Source organism: Canis lupus, chromosome 19, assembly GCF_048164855.1.
Source record: "Canis lupus baileyi chromosome 19, mCanLup2.hap1, whole genome shotgun sequence".
Classification (NCBI taxonomy): Eukaryota; Metazoa; Chordata; class Mammalia; order Carnivora; family Canidae; genus Canis; species Canis lupus.
The window spans coordinates 46,335,877-46,356,883 of NC_132856.1; the positions used below are offsets into that span (position 1 = coordinate 46,335,877).

Here is a 21,007-nt window from a genome sequence, read left to right on the forward strand (position 1 = left end):
AAATAAAATGAAAAAAATAAAAAATAAATAAAATGTTTATGCAATTTTCTTAGGGAGACTATGGAGGACAGCAAGTGTGGTGGTAAGAGCCAGTTGACCTGAGCTCAAATGCATGCCCTCAAATGAGTTACTTTCCCATTCCAAGCCTCATTGCTCATCTGTAAAATGGGGATAACAAAGTGCTGGGGCCCCAGAGAGTACTGGGAAGGAAGGTAGAGTCTAAAATAATAGTATTAGCATGGGTAGCAATGTGGTCGTACAGAATAAAGAGGATCTTTTTTTTTTAAATAGATAGGATATGTGTCTTTTCTTGCTGTTCATAACCTTAACAGTCTTTTTTTCCTCCTTTAACTAGGCTCCATGCTGGGTATGGAGGTTGGAACTCATGCCCCTGAGATCAAGACCTGAGCTGAGATCAAGAGTTGGATGCTCAGGATGCCTGGGTGACTCAGCGTTTGAGTGTCTGCCTTTGGCTCAGGACATGATCCCGGGATCCAGGATCAAGTCCCACATCAGGCTCCTTGAAGGGAACCTGCTTCTCTCTCTGCCTATGTCTCCCTCTTTCTGTGTGCGTCTCTCATGAATAAATAAATAAAAATCTTAAAAAGGCGGGGGGGCTTGGATGCTTAACAACTGAGCCACCCAGGCACCCCATGACCTTAGCAGCCTTGAGGAACCCTGGCCAAATTCCTGCAAGATATCCCCAATCTGCATCTGTTTGATGTTCTTGTTGTGATTAGAATGGGGCTGTGGGTGTTTGGGGAAGACCACAGAGGTGAGATGCTCTTTCCATCTTGTCATATCAGGGGTTCTGACATCCCCACAATTTATCACAGTGGTGTAATCTGGGTCACTTGGTGCAGGTGGTGTGTGAGTTTCCTGTGGCTGCTGTAACAAATTACCACAGACTTGGTCGCTTAAAACAATGCAAATTTATTCTCTCAGAATTCAGGAGGGCAGATGTACAAAATAAAGGTGTCATCAGGGCCACATTCCCTCTGGAGGCTCCAAGGAAGGATACTTTCTTTGTATCTTCCAGGTTCTGGAAGAACGGAAGTTCCTGTGGGCTCCTTGGCTTATGGTTGCATGGCTCCAACCTCTTGTCTCTGTTTTCTCTAGGTCTCAAATCTCCCTCTGCCTTTCTCTTAGAAGGACATCAGTTACTGGGTTTGGGTTCCAGCCTAAACCCCAGACAATCTCATCCAAGGGTCCTTAACTTAATTAAATCTGAATAGACTCTTTTTCCAAATAGGGTCACGTTCACAGGTTCTGGAGTTAGAACTTGAATATGTCCTTGGGGCCTGCCATTCAGGTCACTGTGTACGGTAACTGTCACATGTCTCTACTGTCAAGTCACTATTTCCCCATTTCTCTACTCTATTCTTTGAAAGTGAGTCACTGGGCCCAGCCCACCCCTGGTGCTGGCGGTGAGGTTACATATAATTTTTAATGAATGGAAAATATTCTGTAGAGTGGGTGAACCATAACTTACTCAACCAGTCCACTGCTGTTCTTTCTGTTCTTTTACAATTGGCAACATTGCTGCAAGGCCTTGGCAGAGAGTGTTTCCCTTCATTTGCAAGACCTCAGTATAAAATTTCAGAAATGGCTTACTGAGTTGAAGGGCATGACACTTTTATGGACTTTGAGACATAACTGGCAGATAATGCCAATGTTTTCCCCACTTAAAAGGAAACATATATGTCTACCAGTTTCACCACAACCTTGACAGCATTGGGTCTTACAATCCTCCTCTCCTTTTCTTTGTGAAGGGAAGAGTGTTTTTGGTACTTTGATATGTATATTGACCTGCACTCTTGAGGTTTCTGCTGTCAGAAATATAATTTAAAGTGGATTTTTAAAATAGCATTAAATAAATAGCATTATTAAAAATAGCATTATTGGTTCAAGGGATAAGGAAAGATGTGGATTAATGAAACATTAGGTATGGCGGGATCTAGGATTAAACAGGGCCAAGATTCTGAAGAGACAGCAGGGTCTGTACCTGACTCACATTACCCCAGCTCTGTGGTTTCAGAACCTTCCCAGGGAAGCCCTCTGGTGGAGCATGGGTGGTGTGTCCATGATGAGATGGAGGAAGGATCTGGGCTGACAGCTGCAAACTGGTCCACACAAATGGTCATTTTTTTTGCTTCTACAAGTCAGTTGAAAAAGTTTAAGTGTGCAAGCAAGCAATGACAATGTGGCACAAACCAGGGAGCGATGAAAATCAGTGCAAGCTACTAAAGTTCAAAGTATAAGAGAAGGAATGATCAGATTTTGGGGCAGTCGTTGAAGTGTTCTCAGAGTAGCAATGCATTAGTTCATGTTATGCCAACTGCCAGGGACAGAGTACAAACTGCAAGAGAATTAAGCAGTAAAGGACAACTTTTTGAGCTCATGTAAATGGAAAGTTACACTTTATGGCTTCAGGTATAGCTGAATCCAGGAGCTCACCGCATGCCTCCTTTTCCACATAGTAGCTCTTGTGTGTATGCTGGATTCACCCTGCAGAAAGTTTCATCCAGAAAATCAGTCCTAGGCTTTTACTATCTCACTTTTAATAAACCCCATGGAAAGCACTCTCTTGTGGCCTCAGTATCCCTCCCAAGGGAGTCCTAATTAATTAGCCTTGGTTGGTCACATGCTCCTCCTTTAACCAATGCCTAAGGCCAGGAGGAGGATGGAAAACTCAGATTGGCCACCCTAATGTTGAAAGGTCTGACAAAAACTGCAGTGATTGTAATCTGCCACACGGGGTCACCCAAGCAGAGTTTTCAAGGATGAATAGGAGTTTGCTAGTTGGGCAAAAGGAGAAAGACCGCACGTAGAAGTGGAGAAAAGTCAGAAAGGAGTGTACCGGCACGTGATTTTCTTCCTACTTCCACCATCATGTGGATGCTGAGACAGTTCACTGTACCCCAGTTTCTGTTGTTTATTAATTAATCAGCCTTTGAGGACCCCTGGGTGGCTCAGAGGTTTGGCACCTGCCTTTGGCCCCAGGGTGTGATCCTGGGGTTCGGGGATTGAGTACCTCGTCGGGCTTCTTGTGTGGAGCCTGCTTCTCCCTCTGCCTGTGTCTCTGCTCTCTCTCTCTGTGTCTCTCATGAATAAATAAATAACATCTTTTTAAAAAAATTCTTTAATTAATCAGCCTTTACCATTGGCCAACAAAGCTTCTCTGGTAATTCCCAATCCTTCTAACGGAGTTGGCATGTCATTATTATTTAGCCACCTACCTGAGTCCTACACACATCTCAGACCTCACCAACACCCCTAAGGGCCAATGATAGATGGAACTTGAATAAATACTCCAGCTGCCCTGACCCTAGGTGGGACCACAACAAGAAACCAGCTTTTATGCTTGTTTCCATGAGGTCTCCAGCTGGACTGATCCCCAGTTGTCCACTTTGTTGCCTACTCATCGATGTCCCCTGCAGGGATCGTTCCTTCCTTTCTCAAGTCTCCACTTCCAATGAGGGCTTCCTGAGGTCACCCTCTGAATATATTTGTGCGGTTGAGTCTTCATCTCAAGGTTGGTTTCCGGGGGCAAGAGGACCCTAAACTAAGACATGAAGGGCAACTGTTGGTTCAGAGCGGCCAGGTGCTTGGCATTTTATGTGGGTTCCACATTTGATTAATCCACACAGTAACCCTGGTTGGTAGAGATGATTATTCCTGTTTTTTTAAAAAGGAGGAGAGGGGGATGCGTGGGTGGCTCAGAGGTTGGGCATCTGCCTTCGGCTCAGGGTGTGATCCCAGGATCTAGGATTGAGTCCCTCGTCGGGCTTCTTGAGTTGAGCCTGCTTCTCCCTCTGCCTGTGTCTCTGCCTCTCTCTGTGTGTGTCTCTCATGAATAAATAAATAAAATCTTAAAAATAGAAAAATTTAAAAAAGGAGGAAAGGCAAAAAACATGCCTGAGCCGCTCAGCTCATTTGTAGCAGAGCTGGGCACACAGATGCCCCTCTCTTCACCAGGTCCTGGAGGGGAAATTTTAGTGCCTAAAACCTATCTAGTGGGAGGTGGCTGGGCCTAAGGGTTCCCATCTTCTTCCATCCAGGTCTCTGAAGCCTGATGCAGGGAAATCTTTTATTGAGAAGGTGAGCATCAAGGCCTCCCCAAGCCAGCTCCAGGAAGCACAGGGTCTTTTCAGCTGGAAGAACTTGGCCCTGATCTTGGTAAGAAAGGCTCTCAAGCCAATGTTGACACTCAGGAGACCTAAAGAAGGGTAGTCACTGGAGGAGGGCAACTATTGCTCATTTACAGGCTTGAAGGTCAAAGAATGGGTAAAGGTCAAGGCAGAGGAAGGAACCTTTGATGGTCACCCAATTGGTAATTACTTGATGAGGTGGATTGAGTAGTGCCCCTAAAAAGATATGTTCTATTATAACACGGGTAAATTCTAATTCCCGTTCCTACAAATAGGACCTTTTTGGAAATAAAGTCTTTACAAATGTGATTAAGGATCTCAAGATGATATTATCCTGGATTTAGGGTGGGCCTAGGGATCCCTGGGTGGCGCAGCGGTTTGGCGCCTGCCTTTGGCCCAGGGCGCGATCCTGGAGACCCGGGATCGAATCCCACGTCGGGCTCCCGGTGCATGGAGCCTGCTTCTCCCTCTGCCTATGTCTCTGCCTCTCTCTCTCTCTCTCTCTGTGACTATCATAAATAAATAAAAATTAAAAAAAAAAATAGGGTGGGCCTAATAAGAGAAAGGAGTGTCCTTATAAGAAAAAGAGAGGAGATTCCTGGGTGGCTCAGTGGTTTAGCGCCTGCCTTTAGCTCAGGGGGTGATCCTGGAGTCCCAGGAGGGGAGTCCCACATCGGGCTCCCTGCAGGGAGCCTGCTTCTCCCTGTGCCTGTGTCTCTGCCTGTCTCTCTGTGTGTGTGTCTCTCATGAATAAATAAAATCTTTTAAAAAGAAAAAGAGAGAAGACTTGAGATAATGAGACTCACAAAGAAAGCCATGTGAAGACAGTGGCAGAAATCAATATTTCTGGGTGCCAAGAACTATGAGGATTGCTGACAAACACCAGAAGTTGGAAAAGATGAATGGGACAAATAGCCACTAAGAATCTCCAGAAGCAATCAACCCTACTGATACCTTGATTTCAGACTTATGAATAAAGCTCTATTTTTTTTTTTTTTAAGATCTTGTTTATTTGAGATAGCAAGCAAGAGAGAGAGAGAGCACAAGCAGTGGGGAGGGGAGGAGGAGATGGAGAACCACAGAGGCTCTCCACTGAGCAGAGCCCCACACAGGGCTTGGTCCCAGGACCCTGGGATCATGACCTGAGCAGAAGTCAGATGCTTAACAGACTGAGCCACCCAGGTGCCCCAAATTCTGCTGTTTTAAGCCACCCAGTCTATGGTAATTTGTATGGCAGCCCAAGGAAACTAACACATTTGCCTATTTTTTTTCCTTGCCACCTGTCTTCTCAACGGGCTCCTAAGTCCCAGGAGGGCCAGTTTCGTCTGGTTTGTTCACTCTGTGTTTCCAGGAACAGACACCTAGCAGGTGCTCAATAAATATTTATCACACGCCTGGGTACTAAGTGCTTTTACCTAGCTTAACTCCTTTCATCCTTACTACAACCGAGGGTAGACACTATCACGAGGCCAATTTTCAGAGGGGCAAACTGAGGCTCAGAGGGGCACAGTCAGGATTCCAACCTAACCAAAGGACATGCCTTGGATAAGGATCAACTACAATAACGAAAATCAAAAGTGTAGGAGCCCTAAGGGAGACATTAGGCACAACCCAATAACCACGGAGCCTCGATTTCTTCCTTTGCAAATTGCAGCAATATCCGGCTTTGCCCACAGCGTGGAGCCCAGGAGAGCTGAGAGAGTTTCACCCGCGCATGCGCCTTTACCCATAAGGCCCCCTGCGCTGGCGCACGCGGTTCCGCCCCCGTTTTCAGCACTCACGTCGACACTTTACGGCCTCTCATTTGGCCGGCGAGAACACAGCCAACCTCGCCCGTCGTTGTCTAGCCGACCCCCCCTACTCCGCGTGGATTGGCTGCTCGTCCCTCGAGACCCACGCTGATTGGTTCGTGTCGCTGCCACTTCATTTCAGCCTAGTGGCGCGCGGCAGGGCGGCTACCGGCGGCGCGTGAGTGGCGGCGGCGGCGGCGGAAGTGGTCGGCGAGCCCGCTCCCCGCCGACACCATGGTGAGGGCAGGGCGCCGGCGAGGTCTCTTCGGGAGGCTGGGAACGCGGCGGCCGAGGGCCCTCGGGGCGGGCGCTGCAGGCAGGGGCGACGCGGAGCTAGCGTGCTGTCAGGGCCTCGGTTCTGCCGCCTCGGCCCGTGACGGGCACACTGAGGCCGGAGAGGGCAGGGAGGTCTCCCAGAGCATCCAGCCTGTCAGTCTCGGGGGGAATAGACTTGGACGAACGTGTAATCCTAGGTCAGCCTCGCTGCAGTCTTCCCATTTTGCAGATGGGGATACTGGGGCCTGAGAGACCCGCTAAAGGGCTCGGTGAATGCTGCAGAGGGAGTTCGGGCAGGGGAGTGGCTCCGAGTGCATCCGACCCAATCTAGCTTCACATATTGGGAAGTGGGAGCGACCCGAGGGGGCCCGATCTGAGTTCTCAAACTAAACCAGTTTGAGAATGTCAAGATTTGCAAGGCCCTTAGAATGTTAGCACGATCTTCTACGCCTCTCGTTTTAAGGCTGAAAAAAATAGACCCAGAGAGGGGGCTTTGTCTTCTCCCTGGATCACACAGGGTGTCGTTTCCGGAGAAGGGGAAGCATTTTGAGCCTGGAGTGGACTAACTGCACCCTCCCATTTCACTGAAGAGAAATTGAGGTCCTGGTGAGAAGCCTCTTCTGGATCATGCTGTTATCAGATCCTGAAAGTTCTGGATTTAAGTCAGAGTGTCTCCTGCCTTCAGTGTCCAGACAGGGAGGTGCGTCCGGCTGGCTCAGTTACAGAGCCTGCCACTCTTGATGTCGTGGTAGTGAGTTCAAGCCACACGTTGCTCGTGGAGTAGAGCTTACTTTTTTTTTTTTTTTTTTTTTAATGTATAGACAGGGAAACAAGACCACACAAATTCAGAGCAGGCCTAGGAGAGTACCTGGCCCATCAGCACCAGAGTCCCTCAGGGTCCCTGCATGTTTCTCAGCTGAGGGTTGCACTAAGTACTGCTCACTGGTGCAGGAAATGAGAGAAGGGAGTGTAGTGTGTTCCTCTCTGCTGGAGGGCAGAGGTGGCCTGAGAGGAGGGGTGGAACTGGAAAATTCCTTCTTCCTTAAGCTCCCTGGATCTTTGGATTTTATCCCCCAGTATGTTCCTAGAGCCTAGAACAGTGCTTGTGCAAAGAACATATTTTTTTTCAGCCTGAAGAATGTCCAGGAAGGGACAAGGCATGACACACTCCCAGTTCCCCGTGGGTTATAGTGGGGCCGGAAGCAGGGATCTGAGGGTATAGGGGGGCAAGGGGGAGTCCGTAACAGCTTCCTGAATTGGGAGCCTCAGGAAGCCATCGGGTCTAATCTTAGATTGGTCTAGACCTGAGAACCAGATTCCAGACATTCTGAAAAAGGCCAGGGGAAAGGATGCTTTTTCCAGAAGCTTTTGACTTTCCCAACTCCAGGTGGCCCTGTCTTCCCTGGAATGGTGTCCTGGCTTGTCCCATCTCCCTTGGCACCTTCAAAAATTTCTTCCCCACCAAGTTTTTTAAAGTTCTCAGGGATCTTCCCCTTCCTCTTGCCTCTGTCTCCAGCAGTTTGGGGATGAGAATCTCAAAAATGGCAAGATGTGGACCCTGCTCCCAGCCTTTGCAGCCGTAGAGAGCTGTCCCTCCCAATGCCGCCTCTCCTTTTCTTATCTGTGGGGTGGGGCAGGCATCCCAACCACACCATGTGCCTCCCCGGATGGTGTATGCATTTTCTTGTGTATTTGTTCAGCAAATATTTACTGAGTCCCTCTCGAGTGCCTGGCCCTGAGCTCGGTGTTGGACAAAGTCCACACCCTCTGAATTTTCCAGTCTAGCCAGAGAGACATAATAAACAAGATAATTAGAGACTGGCTGTGTCCTAGAATGGAAGCAGCAGGGGGTGGCCCAGGTGGAAATCTTGATCCCCAGATGAGGTTATTATGAGGGCCTGGCTAAGCTGGGTGAGAGGTGATATGTGAGCAGCCACCAGCCTGAGGAAGGACTGCTGAGGCCAAGGGAACTGCAGGAACAAAGGTCAGAAAGCTGGACTGGGTGTGGCTTGCTGGAAACCGAATGGGCCACTTTGGCTGGAGCTGGCTTGGCCTTGTGACTCCTTTGGGGAGTGGATGTGCAGGGGAGTGTTGGGAGCAGGTGTGGATCACTTCTGTGTCTTAGATGTCCTCTCTGCTGCTTTCTGAATAGGGCACTGCCCGTGACAGGGAAGCTGGGGTTCTCCAGGACTGTGCTGCCAGTTGCTGGGACAAAAGAGAGGCCAGCAGGGGCATAGAAGCTGCACATGCCATAAAAGGACTCCTGTGGGTTTCCTGGTGACAGGCTTCAGCTTACTTTTTGTGGGCTTCCCCAGGATCTTGCTGTGGTGTCCCTGGGAAGGTCCCTCCTGCTCTGGCTGCTAGTCCTTCATCTAGGGGGACCTTGGCTATACCTCTCTGTCTCTCAGTGCTGAGTCTGTCTTTATTCTTGCCTTCCAGGCCCAACCTTGCTCTGTCCCCTCTTGGGTGATCTGGAAGGAAGACCCAAGGGTGTCATTGCCATCCTGGTCCACATTCCCATCTTTGACACAAGAAAACAGGCTTGCTCGAGAAAGCCTGAGACTTCACCTAGTAAACAGCGGCCGAGGCTCATGGCCCCCGTGTGTTAGATCCTCCTGCTTTTCCGTGGCTCTCTGTACCCGGGTACCATCGCACAGATGAAGTCCAAATGAGAGGGCAGGAGCTGCAGGTTGGCTAGGTCAAGCCCTGGCCTGCTCGCCTGTCCTCCTTTGAGCAGCCACGCCTTCTCCACGTGGCCCTTTCTTCCTTTTTATCTTGCCCTTCCAGGAAGCCAGTGCAGGAAGTGGGCTTGGGCCTGGCTTCCTGCCGGCACTGGACCGCTCCTAGGCTGCTGTTCTCTGGAAAGGCTGTGGGATGTGGGAATTCCCCTCCAGCCTCTCCATGGAAGCCATCCTGTGGGGGTTGAGGACCACTTCTAGCCTCCAGTCCCCACCACCTAGAGAAGCAGCTGCCCTGCACTAGGTAGGAGTGTGAGGGCAGGCCGAGACTCCCCTGCAGCGAGCTTCTGGGGTTTGGGCTGACTAAGAATCCCAAGGAAGCCAGGACAAGGAGCAGTGAAGCTACCATCCTGCCTGAGGCAATGTCTCATCTGTAGGACCCTCACTCAGACCAGAACCTTCATTCAGCTTTGCTGGATGAGTAGTCACTCAAGCGCTACCACTGGAATGGCCTTCCTGGAGACTGGCCCCAGTGTATGGGTCATGATTTGTGTTCCCAAAATGAAATGATTTTTTAGTATCTTGAAAGCTGACTTTACAGTGGGTGAGTTTTTAAAAAAACGCATCTTGTATATGCCATCACTTGTAGTAACGACAGATTTTTTTTTTTTTTTTTCTGGAATGTTTCTTCCCCTTACCTGATGAATTTCTCTGAAACCTCAGCTCAGAGGTAGCCACCTTAGATCAGGGTTGACTCCCCACTGCCTGGCAAGATCACTCTTGGCCCAGTCGGGGCTGCCCCTTGAGGCGTGGGCTCAGCATGAATTGACTTCTGGCAGGTGGGATCAAGCCAGGCTCTATCTCTTACTAGCTCTATAGTGCCAGGCAAATTCCTCAGTGTCTAAGACTCAGTATCCCCATCTGTAAAGTGGGTGTGACAATAACCATATACAAGAATGAAAATGAAAGAGCTGCATATATTTTCTTAAAGATTTTATTTATTTATTTGAGGAGGGGAAAAAGGAGAGGGAGAACAGACTTCCTGCTGAGATTGCAGGGCTCAGTCCTAGGACACTAGGATTATGACCTGAGCTAAAGGCAGATTCTTTTTTTTTTTTTTTTTTTTTTTTTTTTAGATTTTATTTATTTATTCATGATAGTCACACAGAGAGAGACAGAGAGGCAGAGACACAGGCAGAGGGAGAAGCAGGCTCCATGCACCGGGAGCCCGATGTGGGACTCGATCCCGGGTCTCCAGGATCAGCCCCGGGCCAAAGGCAGGCGCCAAACCGCTGCGCCACCCAGGGATCCCTAAAGGCAGATTCTTAACTGAGCCACCCAAGCACCCTTCATGTTTTGTTTTGTTTTTTTTTAAGATTTTATATATTTATTCATGAGATAGAGAGAGGGAGAGAGAGGCAGAGACACAGGCAGAGGGAGAAGCAGGCTCCATGTAGGGAGCCTGACGTGGGACTCGATCCCGGGTCTCCAGGATCACGCCCTGGGCTGAAGGCAGGTGCTAAACCACTGAGCCACCCAGGAATCCTTTTTTTTTTTAAGATTTTTTTTTAAGATTTTATTTTTTTTAAGATTTTATTTTTTTTTTTTAAGATTTTATTTATTTGTATGAAAGAGGGGGTACCTGCGCATGAGTCGGGGGGAGGGGCAAAGTGAGAGGAACCAGCAGATTCTCCACTGCCGAGCATGGGGCTGGATCCCAGGACTCCAAGATCACCACCAGAGCTGAAGTCAGATACTTAACTGACTGAGCCACCCAGGCACCCCAAAAGATCTACATGTATTAATGTGGGTGCATCTCAGAGACATCAGTTGAGCAAAAAAGGCAAACAGCAGAAGGACCTGTGTGCTGTGGCACTAATGATAAGCATGGAAGGCCATAGCCTTTCCTGTCAAGGGTGTGAATATATGCAACACGAGTTAGAAGGAAATGCCCAGAAGGGTCAGCATCAAGACCAGATGACTGGGATCCCTGGGTGGCGCAGCGGTTTGGCGCCTGCCTTTGGCCCAGGGCGCGATCCTGGAGACCCGGGATCGAATCCCACATCAGGCTCCCGGTGCATGGAGCCTGCTTCTCCCTCTGCCTATGTCTCTGCCTCTCTCTCTTTCTCTCTCTGTGACTATCATAAATAAATAAAAATTAAAAAAAAAAAAAAAAAAAGACCAGATGACTGCTGCCTCTCAGATCGGATGTGGGGGAGTGTTCAAGGCTTTATTTACTAACCTGGGAAGAAGGAAGGTATGTGTCCTGGGCTGGGCAGAGTTAGGAGCATGCACTTTCTGTGGGGGTGAGGGACAGGTGCTCCTGCACCCCCAGCGCTGTGATAAGCTGGGAGATTCGTGAGATTGGAATCCCAGTCCTGCCAGGGCCAGGGCTCCTTGGCACTGATCTGACAAATTAGATGCCTTTGTCTTACAGCTTCCTTTGTCGCTGCTGAAGACGGCTCAGAATCATCCCATGGTGAGTAGCTGCCTGTTGAGGGGCAGTGAGTTTCGGTGGGGACCAGTCTCAGAACAGGGATGGGGACACTGGGCAAAGGGTGAGGTGCCTCCAGCTGAACCTGCTTCCTGTCTGCTCAAGAGATAGCAGCCCGTGCTCTTTCCCCACCTACGTGTGTCGGGACCTGTTCTTAGTTTTGCTGCTTATAAAAGTAATACATGCTTATTAAAAATGTCAAACATAAGTAGAAACTAGAAGCTCCTCTTCCATTAACCTTGCCAGCAAATTAACCATATCCTTGATATGTGCACATTCAGACCTTTTTTTTTTTTTTTTTTTTTTCTTTAAAGTAAGTTCCATGCCCAACATAGGGCTTGAACTCAACAAAGCCAAGATCAGGAGTTGCATGCTCCACTGACTGAGCCAGCCAAGCACCTTGCACATCCAGGCTTAACATCTGTGTAGAAACATGAATGTTATTTTTTTTTTTAAGATTTTATTTATTTATTCATGAGAAACACAGAGAGAGAGAGAGAGAGGGAGAGAGAGGCAGAGACACAGACTGAGAGAGAAGCAGGCTCCATGCCGGGAGCCTGATGTGGGACTCGGTCCCGGGTCTCCAGGATCAGGCCCTGGGCTGAAGGCAGCACTAAACTGCTGAGCCACCCGGGCTGCCCTGATTTTTTTTTTTTAAAACATAGATGGGATCACATAACATCTTATTCCCTAAACGACTTTTGCCCTTAATGATACAGTGTCAATACGTTCTGTTTGCTTTCTGTTTTTTATTCAGATATAATTCACAGACCATACAGTTCTACCTTTTTTTTTCTTTTTTTTTTTAATTTTTTTTTTTTTAATTTTTATTTATTTATGATAGCCACAGAGAGAGAGAGAGAGAGGCGCAGAGACACAGGCAGAGGGAGAAGCAGGCTCCATGCACCGGGAGCCCGATGTGGGATTCGATCCCGGGTCTCCAGGATCGCGCCCTGGGCCAAAGGCAGGCGCCAAACCGCTGCGCCACCCAGGGATCCCTCTACCTTTTTTTTTCTTTTTAAGTTTTTATTTATTCTTTTATTTAAGTGATCTCTACACCCAACATGGGGCTCAAATTCATGACCCTGAGATCAAGAGTCACATGCTCTTCTGACTGAGCCAGCAGGCACCCTTACCGTTCAGCCTTTTAACGAGTACAACTCAGGGGTATTCAGTACATTTGCAGTGTTGTAAACCACCACCTCGATGTAGTTCCAGAACAATTCCATTACCCCAGAAGGAAACCCCATTGCCATTAGCAGTCCCCATCCCTTTTCCCTAGCTCCTGGTAACCACTAATCTACTTTTTGACTCTATGGATTTGCCTGTTCTAAACATTTCCTATAAATGGGATCATATGCTGTGTGGCCTTTTGTGTCTGGCTTCTTTCACTGTGCATGATGTTTTCTGAGATTCAGCCACATTGTAGCATGTGTCAGGGTTTAATTCCTGATGGCCCTGTCCACTGTATGGACATACCACATTTTGCGTATCCATTTGTCCGCTAATGATGGACATTTGAGTTGTTTCTGCTTTTTATCTATTTATGAATATTTTGGTTGCAAAAAGCATCTGTGCACTCATTTTTGCATGGAAATTTGCCTTTATTTCTCTCAGACAGATAACTGAGTTAAAAAAGACCTGAGTCTTTTTTAAATCTCAGTATATCTTCAGAATGATATGCTACTTGTGTATTTTACCAGAACAAATTTAAATAGACAAGCAATTATTGGATTGAAAAAGTATTTCCAGACCATCAAAGCTCACACATGTGCTGTCAAAGAACACCTGCCTCCGGGGCACCTGCTTGGACCAACTAAAATGTGCCTTCATGGCTGTTCTGAATCAGTGCCACTGTTACCCTAACTTCGCTCTTTCCTTTGAAGATTTGTAGAGGATTTTTCTGCTTTTTCTTTGCACAAAAAAAAAAATGATTTCATCATAGAGGCCCAGCAAAATGTACAGAGGATGCAGAGCATGTCACCTGTAAGATGGGCCACTGGGGGCAGTGGAGGGGAGAACTGTATTAGGCACCATGTGCTATGGCCACTGGGTCCCACGAGGTCCCACGAGGTCCCACGAGGTCCCACGAGGTCCCACGAGGTCCCACGTCTGAATGAGGCCAGGCAATAGTCACCCACCTCTTAGGGGTAGGGCTGCCCTTCCCTTGGAGCTCATGGCTTACTTGGGGCCATTTCTCTCCAGTTGGTGGAACTCAAAAATGGGGAGACATACAATGGGCACCTGGTGAGCTGTGATAACTGGATGAACATTAACCTTCGAGAGGTGATCTGCACATCCAGGGTGAGTGCCCTGTGCCCAGGGTCCCTCTGGCACACCTGGTCACGCAGCGCCAGGCTGGTGGGGGGAGGGGCATGGACACCAAGTGCCCACATGGATCTGGGGCTTACCTCAGCATCCTCAGTGGAGTGAAGGCCCCTCGCTGCCCTTGTGGGAGGAGTGAGGAGGGGCATACCTCAGCCAGGTCATCCTTCCAGGGTGAGGCTTATGGAAGAGGTGGGGCTTATGAAGGGCAGGGCCTGAGGGACTGTGAGCTGGGTGGAGGGGACAGAAGGGCAGGCCTCTGAGTCTCCCTGGACTTTGTACCTGTACTTTGCACCTATGGAGAAGCTGCCCTATCCCCTCATCCTTGATACCAGTCCTAAACAAGAAGGACTTAGGCTGGGGGGCCCTTCTGGCTACTAATCCATAGTGTACGAGCAGGGGTGGCCTCCAAGGCAGGCCTGACCTTTCTTGTCAGCTTCTGCTGTCTTTAGTCCTGGCTTGTGGATATCACCTGCCCAGCAGGCCAGGGTGGTGTGGCCATGGGATATCCAGGCCACCAGGGGGCGAGGGTGGCCCTGTGGCCCTGTGGCCCAGGAGACTTTGTCTCCCAAGGCCTGAAATCAGGAAGTGCAGGGCCAAGAGCACCACTGGGTGGGCCAGGGCTGGGGGAACAATCCTCTAGGGTCACAGGCCTTCCCAGCCCTCAGGATGAGTACAGAGCAATGAGAATGATGACGGTGGTGAAGGCAGGGCTCCCTCCTGCTAATTTGTGCTGGGGTCTGCTAGGGCTTTCCTTGTGCCTTGATTCTAGTCTCCATCCCCCTGTCGGCGACAGCCCCCTATGTTATTGGGGAGTAAGGTGCAGGGAGGCCCAGCCGAGATGGGGCTGTCTTGAGCCGGGGGCAGGTGCCCCTGAGGCTTGGCCGTACCAGAGTACAGCAGAGAACTAGGCAGCCCATCTCACCTCTAGTCCATCCTCCTGGATGGTTCACACCCCAACAGCCAAACTGGTAAGCATGACCGTCTCCCCTCATCTATGGCTCTGTGCTCTGCTTCTTGTGATGGTACATTGTGGGAGGTCTTCCACTAGAAACTTCCTCCTGGTTTTCTTGCCACACTTCTGGCAGCAGATGTCCAGACAATTTCAGCATGGCTGTAGCACACACTGCCACAGTGCATAGCCAAGAACATGGCCAGTAGGTCTGTGTCCACCTCTGGGACCTGGAAGCCACCACCTGTTCTCAGAGCAAGGTCAGTAGACTTCTGTAGCCAGCAGAGATTGGACATGTCACTCCTCCTGGGTGGTCCCCTTCTATGACCTGCTGGTTGGAAGGAGAGGCTGGTATGAGGTTCAGTGTCACTTGGGCTGTCCAGCATCCTCATCTGTAAAAAGGCGGTAGCAGCACCTTCCTTGGGCAGCAGGCAACATGGGTAGGATGCAGACATCCCAGGAGCTGAGAAAGCACTGGAAAGCTAGGGTAGTTTTAGCTCAGACTGCTCAGCTCTTGCCATGGAACGCAGAGTAAGCTCTGGTCCTGCAGGGAGTGTGCTGGGCCCAGCCTGTCCTTGGCTAGGGGAGAGCCAAGTCCTGAGCAGCCAGCCCCAGCCCTGAGCTTCCGTGGAATTGTTCTGTTAATGTCAGGCTGTATCTTTGCATCCCTACAGACTTGGCCCCTTGCCTGTCCTTCCTGGGAAAGGAGTGCCCCAAGGCCTCATGGGGTTCCTGTGTGGGTTGGGGGCTTGTGCATATCCCTAGGAAGAGTTGACCCTTGAACTTTATCGTGTTGAGTGTCTCCGCTGGGCCAGACCAACCTGACCCAGGCACTGCTGACGTGAGGCTGGGAAGCCAGGCCTTTTGGGGGTCAGAGTTAGCCAGATACAGGAAAGTGGGAACAGCATGTGCAAAGTGCTGGGGGCAAGAAGCTCACTGTGTGTGTTCCAGAAATTTCCATCTGGAGGCGAGTCATCGAGTCATCGAGAGCTGAGAGAGGGCAGCCAGGGTGGGGCTGGATCTCAGGCCCTTGGGAGCCACACTGAGGAGTTTGGACCTTGTCCTTGGGCCAAGGGGGCCCTGATTGGGTTCTAAGCAGGGAAGTGTCTTGGTCTGATTTCTAGGGATGTGGGGAAAGGAGAGGGCTGCCAAGACTTCTGGCTCAGGGCACCAGGGGTGGGGCTGGAGAACTAATCTGAAGGAAGAGGCCCCGGGCTCCTGCCCAAGGGCAGCAGGAGGGGGTGTGGAGGAAGGCCTTGTGCTGATCACAGGGTACATGAGGGTGGGGGTTGAGGGGGAGGCAGTTGACGTCCTAGGACCTGCAGGGTTGGCAATGCTCTGGAATCTGTGACTTTGCAAGCCTCCTAATCTCTCCAGCCTTAATTAGCTCCCCTAAAAACTAGCATCATTGGTTGCTGCCTCTGGCCAGCCCCAGGCTTTGCCTCCCCACCTACCTCCCGCCCTGGTCACAGAGTCTCTATCCTACTTACCTATGTCCCACACCCAGTCCAGAGCCTGTCAGGAGATAAGTGGATGAATGAATGAGTCAGGGCACATAGAGAGGGTTCCAGAAGGTAGGTTCTGAAAGGCTAGAGGCAGGAGGGTGGAGGAGCTGGGCTGCGGCAGTGCCTGGTGTGTAGGTCCCCGGCCTTCTTTGGAGGGAGGTAACAAACCTCCCTTGGGCTGCAGGTAACAAACCCCATCCCACACTGGAGGATAGGCTGAGAATGAGGAAGCTATCTTTTGTGACTCCCTGACCTTTACTGTGTAAAAGGATACCAAGAGTCTGGAAAGAGTCCACTGAAAGGCAGCTCTCCCACCCGCATGTGAAGTCCAGGACTGAGAACTTTGCAGGGGTGATGCAGGTGCAGACTGTGGCCCAAATGGGAACGGGGCCTGAGGGGACAGATGTGCCCTAGCCATCAGCACACACCTTGCACAGATACCCCCCCTCCTCCCCACCAAAACCCACTGAGATCTGAGACTCACCCTTTTCTCGCCCAGGATGGGGACAAGTTTTGGCGGATGCCCGAGTGCTACATCCGTGGCAGCACCATCAAGTACCTGCGTATCCCTGATGAGATCATCGACATGGTCAAGGAGGAGGTGGTGGCCAAGGGCCGTGGCCGCGGTGGCCTGCAGCAGCAGAAGCAGCAGAAGGGCCGAGGCATGGGGGGTGCTGGGCGAGGTAGGCCTTTCTCTCCCCTCATCCATCCCCTCCCACCAGCAGGCTAGGCCAGAGTCTGCCCAGGCCTTGCCACCGAAGGGTGACTGCAGCACATGGCAGCCATCCTGTCCCAGTGTTGACATTCTTGGGTGGTGCTGTCATGGTGCCACAGGCCTGGCTCTGAGCCCCCTACATAGAGCTGGGGTTATGACTCATGGGGCTCCTCTGGTGTGGCTGATGCTGCTGTTTGCTGCCTGCCCTGGCCCCACAGCCCCCACCGAGGAAGCCTGGTATAGTTCTGGTGAACAGTGCTGATTCCCCCACCCACCTGGGCCCTTCCATCCAGCAGTGATCCCCAGTGCTCCTGAACTCTGGGTCCAGCCCAGCAGACCAATGTGGTGCCCACCTGGGGCTTGAGCCTTCATCTGATCCCTGCCTATGTCTCCTGGCAGGAGCTCTGGGCATGGTGTGGCACCTCCCTGGCTCATTTCCCCTCTGCAAAGAGAGTCTGGTAATTCCTGCCTCACCAGGCTGCTGGTGAGGATCCCGGCTTAGGGCCTGGCACAAGCCCCTTGCCTGCTGTCACTCCTTTTCACAAGCCTGAGTTCATCCCTCTTTGATAGACTCCCCTCACTCAACTCCCCCACCACCACCACTGAGATGATAAATCTGGCATAAACTTCAGTTTGTTGTGCAGTCAGCTGGGGCCTGAGCCTAGAGGCCATCTGCAGACCCTCCCAACCCCCCAAACCCCCTCCTCTTCTTGGAGGGCCCTGGCTTTGTCTCTTCCATCTGTAGGGGCCTTCCATATGCCAGGCCCAGGCTCCCCAGTGGGGGCTCATAGGCAGGGCCAGGAAGGATACAAGACCCGGCCCTGAGATGAGGCTCCCGTGACAGTCAGGGGTGAGCCAGAGGGAGGAGGTCAGGAGGGCGCTCCAGGTGGGGAGGTTGCCAAGGCCTAGCAGGGCCTTTTCCATACCTGAGGGCCAGGCTCTTCGTGCCAGGGGCCACCACTGTTGAGTGAACTGCCTAGAGGAGCAGAGAGGAAGGGAGGGGTGATTGCTTGGGTCACTGAAGAGAGAGACCATGGGGCCCTCGGCAGCAGGTGGAAATCTCACCCTGTGTGGTAAAGCTGGCCTTGCCCCATGGGAGGTGAGGTTAGGGTGGGTCTCCATCCCTACAGGGCCCACTGCATGTTTGTGGTAGAAGGGGGACCATGTGTACCATTCTGTGTCCCCATCCGCCCTGGTCCTCCCTAAGTGGGGGTGTGTTCCATTCCTGACTACTCAGCCTCCTACACAGTTCCTACCTTGGACTCCACGTGAAAAATCTTAAAAGCAGAGCCCCATCACTGGCTAGCAGAGGTTAGAGGGCAGGGGGCTCCCCTGTCCCCACCCCTAGGCGGGACACACAGAATCTCCTAATTGTTTCTCTCCCTGGCTAGTGGATGTGGACAGTGCTGGAGAAAGGGGGAAGCTTGGGTCCTCAGCTGGGGGCCTGTGCCCTGCCCCCTGGGCTAAGTCCTACCCCTTTTCTGGCTCTTGTTCCCCTCCTCCTGGAAACCATCTGGCTTTGTCCTTCTGATGTCTGCCCCCTATGCTGGCCCCAGGCTTTCTCCCAGGAAGCCTACCCCAAGCCCCAGTGTTGACTTAGAGCTGACTTAGCCACCCTGGCATCCTCTTGTTGCTTATCAACATTGAGAACTTTCTGGAACACCACCCCATGTTCTCAGCTGGGCTTCCAAACCCACTTTTGCTATAGCCCCCTCCTCTGTCTCACAGGTGTGTTTGGTGGCCGGGGCCGAGGTGGGATCCCAGGCACAGGCAGAGGTCAGCCGGAAAAGAAGCCAGGCAGACAGGCGGGCAAACAGTGAGCCGCCTCTCTGTCCCCCAGAGACTGAGCCACTACTAAGCATCTGCTGCCACTCCCTGAGGCTGTGTTTCTACTCTCCAGTTCACAAGTGTGTTCAGAACAAAAAGAAGAGGCAGGTGATCCTTTTTACATAAAGTCACCCACCCCCCCTTTTTTAAAGCCAGCAGTTCTACAGTTGGGTATGTTATTCAGTGTTTTTGGTTTTGTGAAGCTGCAGCCAACTTGATTCCTGGAAGATTCTGTGTTTAATGTGTCTTTAAAGCCCTCGCTCTTGTTTTAAGGGCGGACACTTTCCAAACAGGCTTGTTTTGCATTTTGAGTTGGATCCTCGTGTGGTGAACAGACCGGAGGTTTTTATTTTAAGCTGTTTGCACTGAGATTGACAGCCTTGGGAGTTTCCTGAAACATGGACCTCAGGATTGCCTTTTGAAAACAAATCTGTATGAACATATACCACAGAAGCTGTTCCTGGGACATTGCTGGGCCCCGCCCCCTTTGCCTCTGCCCTCCCTGTTTGTGTTACAAAAATAAAAACAAATACAACTACAAACTGCAATTCATAATTCCTTTTGAGCCACTAGGCACATCTAGAGTGTGGTATCCTCAGGAAATCACAGCCCTGTAAGAGAAGTTTCCTTTCGAGGGTTGCTTCCTGTCTCGCCAAGGGGAAGTATTTCAACAGGGCACTGGTTCCGTGTCCCTTGATGTCATTTTAACAAAGATGAGGCTGGGGTTCTAGGTGGCTCAATCGGTTAAGTGTGTGCTTCTGGCTCAGGTTATGATCTTGGGATTGGTAGGGAGCCTGCTCCCTCTGCCTTTCTTCCTCTGCTCGTGATCTCTCTCTCTCTCTAATAAATAAAATCTTAAAGAAAGAAAGATGAGGCTGTTATCTGGGCAGTGGGAATGGCCCTCCTGCACCATGTTTCCCTGTAATCCCTGCCCCTTTGTAAAGAATTGATGGGGGAGGGAGGCAGAGTGGGGAAGTCCCAGGCAAGAGCCAGTGTGATCACCCATGCAGGCCATCCTTGGGACCAATGTCCTGACCCCATCCCTGCTTTGTAAGGACGATTCACACCCGAGTTCGGTGAGAAGTTGTGACAAGCGCCTGCCTCAAGGAATGTGCTCAGAAGCTTTTCATGAGGCTCTTCCTCCTCTCCCAAGTTGGGGCACCACCTGTCCACACCATGGTGATTTGCCTGGGACATTGAGCCAGCACTTTGGCAAAATGTTTCTGTAACCTTGTCTGTCCATGGACTGACTTTCCTTTTTTATTGTAAGTGAGGGGAGCTGCAGGACAGCCTGGTGCTGGGAGGCAAGACGGGGCACCAGCTGGTTCCCGTGGGAGCCGGTTCTAATTGTCACTGTGTTGAGACCTGTTCTGAGGGGTGATCAGAATGAAAGGTGTTGCCAGAGACCTCCACTTGTTGGAGCTGCCAGATGCTAGCCAAGAGCAGAATGTGCTCTTCCCCTGCCCCCGCCCCATCACTGCATTTCCCCCAGGTACTGCTTGTGGTACCTGTTGCAGCCTGAATACCTAGTGTCAAAGCAGCACTCTGGCACAGGTTGGGGACAGGGCATGGAGTCTCAGTGGGACCTGGGGGCCTCTGACAAGCCCCAGGCCGGAAGAAATGCCCTCCCTCTGAGACGTGGGCTGCTGAGGGGAGGTTGGGGGGTTGGGGGGTTGGAGGCGAGACATGAGGCAGGAGCAAGAAGGGAGGGACTGGCGGGAAAGGATTTACCTGCGTCCCCAGCTCCCCTCCCCCATGGCCCTGGGGGCCCTGGGCTGGCGAGGCTTTGATAAAAGCCAGGGTCAGGTGTCCAGCAAGGCTGCGAAAGGCCAGTCCTTTGGTGGCCCCGCCCCTTCCTGCTTCTGGAGCTTTGGTTTTTCCTCTCTAACTTAGCTCTGCTGTAGAATGCTTTCGATCTACCGCCCATTCTACCGCCCCTTCGCAGTTCAGGGTCTTGGGCCCCCGCGCGCCCCCACCCCCAACCCCGGCCCACCATGGCCCCGCTGAGCTTGCGTGAGCCTGCGTGAGCCTCCGTGCGTAATCGCAGCCGCGTGTGTAGCCAGACACGCCAGCCGACCCTGACCTTTCCAGCCAGGCAGCCGGGGCTGGTGGCCCAGGCCCCTCCTCGGCTGCCGGTGACGTGAGCCAGCCCGGGCCCTTAGATGTGGTGGGCTTCCGGAAGGTTCTGTCCTTCTGATCTGGCTGTCGGGACAGCCCCGTTTTTTAGTCTTCTTCCTGGTTGGTTTTGAGAAATGAACCTCAGCCCCCTCAATAAGAAAAGAAACCAAAAGCGC

At 51.2% G+C, this 21,007-nt stretch overlaps 1 protein-coding gene across 1 annotated transcript; it reads left to right on the forward strand.

Annotated features, from left to right (window-relative positions):
- Positions 1–5,948: 5,948 nt before the first annotated feature.
- Positions 5,949–19,255, forward strand: LSM4 (LSM4 homolog, U6 small nuclear RNA and mRNA degradation associated). The gene is made up of 5 exons (XM_072786729.1): positions 5,949–6,178; positions 11,333–11,374; positions 13,595–13,693; positions 16,671–16,854; positions 18,615–19,255. The coding sequence occupies exons 1-5, from the start codon at positions 6,176–6,178 to the stop codon at positions 18,704–18,706; spliced, it is 420 nt and encodes a 139-aa protein (XP_072642830.1). The 5' UTR covers positions 5,949–6,175; the 3' UTR covers positions 18,707–19,255.
- Positions 19,256–21,007: the final 1,752 nt, after the last annotated feature.

Coding starts and splice junctions, on each gene's coding strand:
- LSM4 (XM_072786729.1), top strand. Junction 11,375..13,594: donor CGGCTCAGAATCATCCCATG/GTGAGTAGCTGC, acceptor ATTTCTCTCCAG/TTGGTGGAACTCAAAAATGG. Junction 16,855..18,614: donor CATGGGGGGTGCTGGGCGAG/GTAGGCCTTTCT, acceptor TCTGTCTCACAG/GTGTGTTTGGTGGCCGGGGC.